The sequence below is a fragment of the Podarcis tiliguerta genome (assembly GCF_965153285.1).
Source record: "Podarcis tiliguerta genome assembly, chromosome: 7".
NCBI lineage: Eukaryota > Metazoa > Chordata > Lepidosauria > Squamata > Lacertidae > Podarcis > Podarcis tiliguerta.
The window spans coordinates 75,086,312-75,097,109 of NC_139540.1; the positions used below are offsets into that span (position 1 = coordinate 75,086,312).

Below are 10,798 nucleotides of genomic sequence, written 5' to 3' on the forward strand. Positions count from 1 at the left end.
ACTGACTGTATACCAGAATGAGATTATTCAATTTTTTTTTAAATTAAATGTCAAAGGTCCATCTTTCCCATAGCCTGCTAATCTGGTTCCTGTGTCTTTGGTGGCCAAATGGCCCCTCTCTTGGGATGCCATCTCTTCCTTATTCATACCATTTAAAGATGCATAAGTGCATCCAATTCCTAATTCCTAAATCTCTTCCAGATCTCCTGGTTGTTTCCATATTCCAGGACAGTTCCAGCACTATTTCTGCTTTGCCAACTTTTCTATGAAATGCAGATCAGCCAAATTTAAATCTCCTTAAGTTTTGCTTAACTTTTTTTGGGGGGGAGAATAAATAGGATACAAAGGGACACGGGTGGCACTGTGGTGTAAACCACTGACCCTTGGGCTTGCCGATCGGAAGGTAGGTGGTTCAAATCCCTGCATTGCTCTGTCCCAGCGCCTGGCAACATAGCAGTTCGAAAGCATGTCAAAGTGCAAGTAGATAAATAGGTACTGCCCCGGTGGGAAGGTAAACGGTGTTTCCGTGTGCTGCTCTGGTTTTACCAGAAGCAGCTTAATCATGCTGGCCACATGACCCGGAAAAACTGTCTGCAGACAAACGTCGGCTCCCTCAGAGCGCCGCAACCCCAGAGTCTTTCACAACTGGACTTAACTGTCAGGGGTCATGTACCTTTACCTTTACCTTTTTAAATAGGATACAAGCCATAAAAGTGTTGCAGGAACCATAACACTGAAACCGGGAGGAAAATAATCAAGTGTGGATAAGCCCTGAGTTAAATGGGCTTTAGTCCCGGTAAGGTGTGTAAAGGATTGCAGTCTTCAGGTGCAATTCTATACAGTGGTACCTCAGTTTACAAACTTAATCCGTTCTGGAGGTCCGTTCTTACACCAAAGCATTCTTAAACTGAGGCGCGTGCTTTCCCTAATGAGGTCTCCTGCCGCCGGGGTTCGTCTTCCGTTCATCTTCCAGGGCAAAGTTCGCTAACCAGAACACCTACTTTTGGTTTTGCAGAGTTCACTGTCCAAAGCGTTCATTAACAGGACTGTTTGTAGACCTGTACAGTGGTACCTCTGGTTACGAACTCAATTCATTCCGGAGGTCCATTCTTAACCTGAAACCGTTCTTAAACTGAGGTACCACTTTAGCTAATGGGTCCTTCCGCTGCCGCCGCAACCCGAAGTATTTGTAACCCGAGGTGTTTGCAACCTGAGGTACCACTGTATTTGAGTTATACCAGTTGAGGAGATACACCAGCAGGATGACCAAAATGGAGCAGAGTCATGGCGAGATAGGGTTGGCATAGGGAGGAGCACACTTACATCATATCCAGTTCTCACCCAGACCATGGTCACTTCCCCACCCATGATGTACCATTGCATGGGCCCCTTTGGCTTTAGCAGCAGTGGGAGAAGGTAGATTTTCCACTAGTATAGCAGTAGCATTTCTCCCCCACCTCTCATGTAATTGGTGTATAGGTTTGCTTTTAATAGGAATATCTTTTAATAATTGAACGGACTATGAGAGTTCTAATCATGATGTATATAGAAGAAACTTCTCATTTAGGATTTTGCATGGTATACGATACTCAAATAAAGCACAGCTATTGGAAAACCGCAATGTGTTGTTGTGTGTGCTATCTGCATTTGCCTTCACGTTCCTTCATAGTCTTTGTCCTAAGCAATAGCATGTAAAACACATGCCTGTCATTTTAAAGGCTTGGGGAGATGCTTAGATTTTTGCAAACATGGATGTTCTTCTTCCAGCGCACAATTGAAAGTTATGTGGACAAACGCATGGGTACAACTTATGGCCCTCCGGCAGGAAAGAAAATGACAGTCTTCATTGATGATGTGAATATGCCTGTAATCAACGAATGGGGAGACCAGGTCAGCTTAAATGACTAGGATATTTCTTTTACACAATTCAATGTATTGATCTGAATCAGTAGTCTGTATGAAGATGAGCATATTTTACCAAGATTTTTTAATTTATAATGGAAAATGTTCCAGTGTTGCTTCAAAGCAATTCCTCTTAAGTTGACAGAGAACATTGCCTGATGTTATTTGGAACGGCAAAAATCCTAGGTTAGTTTTAGTTATCCTACAAAGACCTAAAGGGGAAGGGATAATAGTGTTCTGACACAATCAAATATGCTCATGCTATGATATCATTTTTATGTAAATACACCATAGTACTGCATGATACAATATAGGAATAAAAATATATGAGATGAGTCAATTTATTAAAGGAGCTCTGCAAATCTGAAAAACATAAAAGTTCACTTACAGTGTAACCCTAATCATGTTCACTCAGAAATAAGTCCTATTGAATTCAAAGGGTCAGTGGGAACAGGACTGCAGCCTGTTTGTTTGTTTAATGCCAAGTTTTGACTGATTGTTTGCCTGAATTTATATCTCACCCTTCCTCCCAAAGGAGCCCAACCTAAGAGCAAAAACAAAGCACAAAACGTTATAAAACACCTCCCATTTTCTCCACAGGTCACCAATGAGATAGTTAGGCAACTGATGGAGCACAATGGTTTCTATAACCTGGAGAAGCCTGGAGAGTTCACCAACATTGTGGACATCCAGTTCTTGGCTGCCATGATTCATCCGGGTGGCGGACGCAATGATATCCCTCAGAGATTGAAGAGGCAATTCTCTGTTTTTAATTGCACTCTGCCTTCTAATTCATCCATCGACAAGATCTTTGGTAATGTGGAGAGCTTTTAAACTCTGTTGTTCATACTTTTTATACTACTTAAGTTTTCTTTACACTTGATGAAGAGTTTAAGAGACTGCCAACCTTGAGAATTTGCTACCCTAGTTTATATGAGCAGGAAACCCCAGAATATTATTTCTTCCTTAGGCTTTGTATTTACCTGTAGCAGGTGTGGCCTTGAGTCTCCTGGAGGCATTTGCTTTGCAGGTTTTTTGTGTGCAACACATCCACTCTCTAGTTTTGCTGTGCTGTTGCCTGAATTGCCTGAGTTGATGGTGGCATGGGGCTCTGAGATGCATGGTTTCTCTCTCTCTCCAAACTATCATGTTTGGCTTCTCCAGGTGTGATTGGAGTAGGACATTACTGTAGCCAGAGAGGCTTTATGGAGGAAGTGAGAGCTACAGTCTCCAAGCTGGTGCCCCTGACCCGCAAGCTGTGGCAAATGACTAAGATCAAGATGCTGCCGACCCCTGCCAAATTTCATTATGTGTTCAATCTCCGAGACCTTTCCAGGATTTGGCAAGGGATGCTGAATACCACCTCAGAAGTAATCAATGAATCAAATGTAAGTAGTGCATGTGGTGCCTTCACATATTGCGGATTGGCACCATGATTTATTTGAGATGCTTCAGGTTTTAGCACTTTGGGGATACTTTGATGGGAAACACAGTACAGTAGGAACCAGATAAGCAGCCCTGTTCAGTAAACTGAACACTGGTTTACATTCACAAATGATAAAATACAGTGGTACCTCGGGTTACATACACTTCAGGTTACATATGCTTCAGGTTACAGACTCCGCTAACCCAGAAATAGTACCTCGGGTTAAGAACTTTACCTCAGGATGAGAACAGGAATCGTGCGCCAGCAGCAGCGGGAGGCCAGATTAGCTAAAATGGTACCTCAGGTTTAGAACAGTTTCAGGTTAAGAATGGACCTCCGGAACAAATTAAGTATGTAACCAGAGGTACCACTGTAAAAGGAAGAAGACTCTGCTGAGTTCCAAAGGTTTACTCTTGGAAGTTTGGTTTTTCCCCCTGCGGTAGAACTGATTATGGTTTCCATGATTTTTGGAAGGCCAGGGCTGCAGCTGGAAGGAATGTTTTCCTTCCACTCACCTGGCTGGCGCCCACGCCCATCGGCAGGCACCCAACCAGGTGCCTCCGAGGGGGCGTGTACAGCAGCCTAAATGCTGCGGCGCCAGCCCCTCCTTGGCCTCACTCTCCGTCGTCTCGTCGCGAGTCACCCACCCTCCACTCCCTTTGAGCTCAGGGTCTTAGTTTTTTTCCCTTGGCCTTGCTATGGACCTTAGGTTGGTCACCCTGGTTGTCCGGGGGGCCTGGTAGGAATTTTTCCATTTGGCATTAGGCTTTTTGGTTTTTTCGCCTACCTCGTAGCAATCATCACAACTTTCGTGGTATTGGTGGGTAGGTTAGGCATTGGAATAACCAGTAGCCTGGTGGCCATGCTCCCCCCTTCCCAACCCATGTTCAGTAAGGGCAATGTTTCCTGCCCCCAAGTCTTTCCTACATCACCAATTAAACTGCAGTCACGTACTTGGGAAGAAGAAGACAACCATCAAGCAGTGTTGGTACCCAAAACATTAGATTAGTTAAAGAAGCAGCTTAAAATATGAAGTAAAGAAGACAAATAAGGTTGTTTTGTGTGTGTGTGTGTGTGTGTGTGTGTGTGTGTGTGTGAATTTCCCTTTTCTGATCCTATTTAAAGATGGCATCCTATCCCTGGCCTTTGACACTTCCTATGTGTTTTATTGACACACCGTATTTCTCCAAGTGAAAACTGTTTTGACTGATTGTAATACACTATTGTATCTTCCCACGGCTGTAACCTACCCTGGGAGCTTATGATGAAAGGCGAGAAAGTCTGCTCAAATTCCTTTTTTCTTAAGCACAGGTGCTAAGAAAAGTTTTTCTATGTAAGTCCATTCACCAAGGAACGGATCACTGTTGCGTTAAACCCTTGATGGCCAATTAGCAAATTAACATGGGTTGATCGTGGGGGGATGCCCTTAGGTGAACATTATGCACCTGCAAATCAGGTCTTACTCAGTTGTTACCACTTTGTGATGTTTTTATTGTAATGATCTGCATGTTTTAGTAGACCATATTCGTGTGTGTGTGTGTGTGAGAGAGAGAGAGAGAGAGAGAGAGAGAGAGAGATTGTTTTTTAAAGAGAGTTCTGGATGCTGAGGAAAAAGAAACCCTAATCGGAAGCAAAAAGGAACATTCAGTTTTTCTTTTCTCCTTTTTTATCTCTGGACAGGTGCTCATAAAACTGTGGAAGCATGAATGTAAGCGTGTTATTGCTGACCGTTTCACAACTCCCGAGGATGTTACTTGGTTTGATCTGGCACTGGCAAAACTTGTTGAAGGGGAACTTGGCAGTGATAAAAAGACCCTGGTGGATCCTGGCACGGATGCATACTTTGTGGATTTCTTAAGAGATGCCCCTGAAGCTACAGGTAAAAATCTAAACTGAAAACCATCTGTCTGACATAAGGAAAATGAAGGGGTCATAGACAGGGGATGTCTACAAGATGTCCAGTTTGGAAAGACATGGTATCTTGGCAGCAAACAGGGAAATAATAAAATCACAATATTTACAATGTATAATATTGCCTTGATAACTAGGCACTGTGTTGTGATTCTGAGGATGCTTTAGTTGTTTTCCCATTTATTGGGGAAAAACCCCTCTATTCTTGGCACTGCCAGCTCAGAGTGAGCACAAAAATGAAGCACTGGGCTGCTGGAGTCAACTAATGTGCTGGTGCAAACAACACACTAGTCTGTCTTGTCACACTACAGAAAGTAGCTTTTGCTACTTAGGTGTAGGCACCAGAGTATAAAGAAGCATGCATAGGCTAGACCTATATCCAATATAGTTGTTAACAAGGATGGGAGAGAGTTTTGGTTGTTTGAATTTTAATGACAATCCGCCAAATTCACGTCTTCCCAAATAATACAAGACACAGCCATCTGTCAAATGTATACCTCTGAATGTTGCAATGGAGATCTCCAATTCAACACAGGAATGAGTCCATCATCATAAGCATCAGGCAAAATTACATACAAAAATGTGCACATTAGGAGAAAGGATGGCTTCAAGACCAATGTGGAAACAACAACAACAAAAAATGTGGAAATAATAATAATAATAATTATTTCCACATTGGTTGTGGTTGTTATATTTATGTGCCACTCATCTGACTGTGTTGTCCCAGCCACAATGCGCAGCTTCCAACAAAATATTTAAAACACAATAAAACATCAGCAATTAAAAACTTCCCTGAATAGGGCTGCCTTAAGATGTCTTCTAAAAGTCAAATAGTTGCTTATCTATTTGACATCCGATCGGAGGGTGTTCCACAGGGCTGGCACCACTACCGAGAAGGCCCTCTGTCTGGTTCCCTGTAACCTCACTTCTTGCAGTGAGGGAACCACCAGAAGGCCCTCGGAGCTAGAACGTTTGGGCTGAACAGTGGGGGTGGTGACACTCCTTCAGGTATCCTGAGCCGAGGCTGTTTAGGGCTTTAAAGGTCTACACCATCACTTTGAATGTGGTGAATTAAGCTCAAGACTGGGGGGAGGGGGAGGCGGGGAATGAGAAACTGAAAGAACCTGAAACTGACACATTTCATTCACCCCTCATTGTTCTTCACAAAAAATGCTTTCTATGGAAAAAGGATGTGATTTTCATTCTTTTTCCTCAAAAGAAACATATTTTATTTCAAACTAGGTGTGGAGAAGGAAAAATCTGTAAAAGGTAAGCTGCAGGTGCCTGAGTCAGCTGGAATTTAGATATTTGTCTAGAATTTCTTTTTTTAAGGGTTTGAGTTCTGTATCCAGCTGTGCATGTTTAGTTTCATAGAAGTCGGTGCATCTTAAGCATGTCTAATATGTTCAGAGACGGTGGCCTTGAATTATCACTATCACTATTTGCTTTGAAACAACTGTAGCTTAAACAGGGAACAACTTAAGCACATAGCATGTTTGGGCTTACACAACCTTCATCTTGACGGCTGATAAGGGCAGAGCTGTTTTTAAGGATTGCTATCCTGTTCAGCAGATGTAAAAACTTCATAACTGAGCTTTCTCTATATAGGGAAAGGTAACAGCTTCAAAAATTTGCCTCAATGAGTAATAACATTTAAGAAGAAGAAAAACTACACAACCCCTTATAAACTGTGAAGTATTCATAGGATGGCATTTTTATAGGACCTTTCCTATGGGGGAGGAATAAAACCAGAAATTCTGTATAATTTTACACTACAGTGGAACCTTGTTTCTCGAACTTAATCTGTTCCGGGAGTCCGTTCGACTCCTGAATCCATTTGAAAACCAAGGTGCGGCTTCTGATTGGCTGCGGGAGCTTCCTGCCCTCAAGTAGAAGCTGTGTCAGATGTTCAGCATCCAAAAAACGTTCAAAAACACTTACTTCCTGGTTTTCAGCTTTTGGGAGCCAAAACGTATAAGTACCAAGGCATTTGAGAACCAAGGTACGACTACCAACATTTTTAGAAGCTGTTTTAAATAACGGCATGAAATCCTTGATTCAGCTTTTGAGATGAATTTCTTGTGTACAATTAGCAGCAGGCTTAGCCCTGCATTTGCATGTTTCAATAGCTACTAACTGTGGGATTTTACTTCCGTTGACTGTTAATGGGAAAATGCAGCACCTGCTTTCATATACATGAGTTTATGCTAAAAGTAGTGAGCTTTGGCATGCAAACAACGCACAGCATGTAGAGAAATGTTTCTTGCAGAGCGGTACTCTATGGGATTTGTATGTTATGCTTGGGGAGAGAGGCTTCCTTCTTCCTCCTTTTGCAGCATCCAGGTTGCTCAGCGTTGCTTCAAGTGCTCAGTAGCTCCTTACATGAAGCAGCCAAAGTTGTTGGCACTGAAAGAATTAGGAGCAGATGAAGTGGGAAGGGAATTAGCCGAGTCTTCCTTGGGGAAGTGAAGTGCAGGAAAATGGCTTGAATACCAGCAAAACAATAGCTCACTTTTAAATCTTCAAAAATGGTTCAGTCTCGTTTGTTTAAAATTTTGCAGGAATGGCAAAACTTCACACTTCACAAAAGCGATTTTTTATTTTTATTTTAGATCAGACGCTGTTGCTCTCTCCTTAAAGACTCTACTGATTCTCCTCCACCTGCAGCAAGTCGCTCACAGCAATCTATTGCTGCCCTGGGCTCCTTTAATAATAAAAATCTTTTTCCTAGCCCTCCCCTCACTGCTTCAGTAACCAAGGTAGCCTGTAGCTTACTCCTTCACTCGACCAACTTGCCTTTTATCTACCAGCACCCATGTCTCAGAAATTCCAAAACTGTGTGCTGGGACGCACTATTATTCTGTAAAAGAACTGGGAGCACCTTCACACATATAGCCAATCTGAAACGGGATAGAATAATCTGGAATGGCAGTGTCTTAGCTAGCCAAAACAACACATGGGGGCATCAAGTCACAGAAACCATGTCTCTGACTTGCAATGAAAACCATGTCTTTATTACCAAATATTTGAGAAGACGCACTCTATCACATATGAAAAGCCTCTCTGTAATTGTCTCCGCTGTCAGAAAACTACCCCATCCAGTATCTTTTTAGCTTTTTGACTTGCTTGTATATAAAATGCAATTATCTCTTGAAATGAATGAATAAAAAACTATCTGAAAGAGCACATTTTAAGCTTTATCCGGATACAAAACAAGCTGAATTTACATACAATTAAACATTTACTGTGACATTTTTCAAAAGAATTTTTTGTTTTAAAAGATAAAAGCCAATGCTTAAGTGCTAATATTTTTCCTTGGGGGGATTTTAAATACCACATGTCTAAATTAAACTTTTACTGTACACTTTTCTGCATATTTTAGTGTATAAAGCTAATCCTAATTCCTGCCCCAAAGGGGGGAAATACATCTATATGCATATTATTCTGTTGGATGGTTGCATAAATTAATAATAAATAATATCACAAGCATGATGCCCTGAGTTTATATCAATGTTTATAGAAGTAATTAGAATAACTAAACTATTTGAGCCAATTTTAGTGAGAAAAATGCGTTTTACACAAATGTTTACCAGCAGCTATAAAAAGTTGAACTAAGCTATTCAAATATTGCAATTAATTACAAATACAAAGTTTATTATTATTATTATTCCTGAAATGACATAAAGCACATGTTCCTTTTGAGTTGAATAAATTGTTGCAAGCACAGAAATAAGTGCACATGTTTTTGCGATACAGTAAAGCATAACAGCCATGATTCAGACAAATTGAAGTATTTTGCACCCCTATTGACTTCAATGAGAAAGTTAAGTATTTAACAGTGCAACTGTATACATGCCTTCTCAAAAGTAAGTCCCACTGAGTTCATTGTGGTTTACTCCCAGGTAAGTGGGTACAGGATTGTGGCCTACATCTCTCTTTAATTAAAGATCCTGAATTGGACATTTCATCCCAAATCAAATCTAGTTAATTTGCTTTATCAATCACTTTAAATGTTCATTGAAACAGCCTTTACAATCACTACTGTTATTATTTCTATTACTGTTACTTTTGTTTCCACCACTATCTATAAACAGGTGGTTCTGTTTGGATTAGTAGTCTCTTTCTCAATTCCTCATGGGCGAGAGAAGACATTACAATTAGGACACCCAAGAGCAGAGCAGTACGTTTTAAAAAAATATCACCCCTTGCCCTTCATATGAACTTGTCACATATATTTTTCGATCACAGGAGAGGAGCCGGATGAAACAGAAGTTGACATGCCTAAAATCTATGAACCCATTGCCTCGTTTGAGCACCTGAAGGAACGTTTGAACATGTTCTTACAAATATACAACGAGAGTGTCCGTGGGACAGGAATGGACTTGGTGTTTTTTGAAGATGCGATGATTCATTTAGTGAAGGTACCAATGGCCATGACAATCCATTTCACTTCAGAAATTCTTCATCCTGAAAATGTTAAGCGAACTAGGCTAGTCTCACATCTACAAGCTCAGAAGTTGCTTCAAACAGAAAGAGTAAAAAGGTTATAGACTCTTTTAGATTAAGCCCTTAAAGGGTAAAGGGATCCCTGACCATTAGGTCCAGTCGTGACCGACTCTGGGGTTGCGGCGCTCATCTCGCCTTATTGGCCAAGGGAGCTGACGTACAGTTTCCAGGTCATGTGGCCACCATGACTAAGCTACTTCTGGCGAACCAGAGCAGCGCACAGAAACGCCGTTTACCTTCCCGCTGGAGTGGTACCTATTTATCTACTTGCACTCTGACGTGCTTTCGAACTGCTAGGTTGGCAGGAGCAGGGACTGAGCAACGGGAGCTCACCCCGTCGCGGGGATTTGAACCGCCGACCTTCTGATCGGCAAGCCCTAGGCTCTGTGGTTTAACCCACAGCGCCACCCGCGTCCCTAAGATTAAGCCCTTAGAGTTCCATATTTAAATGGTGTAGGTCATCCTCCACAGCTTCCAGATTTTTTTGACTTTTTTACTACAGGTCCCATTCCCCCCTAGCCAGTGTGGTCAGTGGTCAAGGTTGATGGAAGTTGAAGCCCAAAACATCTGGAGGACACCAGGTGGGGGGAAAGCTGAAGAGCCGGCAGTGAGAGGATGGGTGGTAGAAACTTATTGGAGGCATAGCTGTATGATAGCTAAGCTAGTCTGTTGCCCTTAGGTATGGAAGACACTGTCCCATTGCCACTGCCAGTCCATTCATGAAATGGAAGGGGAGCCGTCTTGTCCTTTGCCTCGGGCGGCAAAATGTCTTGGACAGCTCTGGAGATTAGGTTTAAGGGTCAAGTCAAGGCCTCTGGGATCTGCAATTGCAGGAAAATAATAATAATAATAATAATAATAATAATAATAATAATAATAATAATATATTTATTATTTATACCCGCCCATCTGGCTGGGTTTCCCCAGCCGCTCTGGGCGGCTTCCAACAGAATATTAAAATACAATAATCTATTAAACATTAAAAGCTTCCCTAAACAGGGCCGCCTTCAGATGTCTTCTAAAACCATCGCAGAAGCCTGATTAGTATCTTGT

At 41.8% G+C, this 10,798-nt stretch overlaps 1 protein-coding gene across 1 annotated transcript in view; it reads left to right on the forward strand.

The window, feature by feature from the left end:
- The window catches only part of DNAH5 (dynein axonemal heavy chain 5), a 159,857-nt gene that overhangs the window by 95,018 nt on the left and 54,041 nt on the right, over positions 1-10,798 (forward strand). The window contains exons 48-52 of the mRNA XM_083449239.1: positions 1,768-1,890; positions 2,503-2,716; positions 3,067-3,290; positions 5,009-5,207; positions 9,488-9,660. Of these exons, the coding sequence (XP_083305365.1) occupies positions 1,768-1,890; positions 2,503-2,716; positions 3,067-3,290; positions 5,009-5,207; positions 9,488-9,660 (933 nt within the window). The remainder of the gene's footprint in view (positions 1-1,767; positions 1,891-2,502; positions 2,717-3,066; positions 3,291-5,008; positions 5,208-9,487; positions 9,661-10,798) is intronic.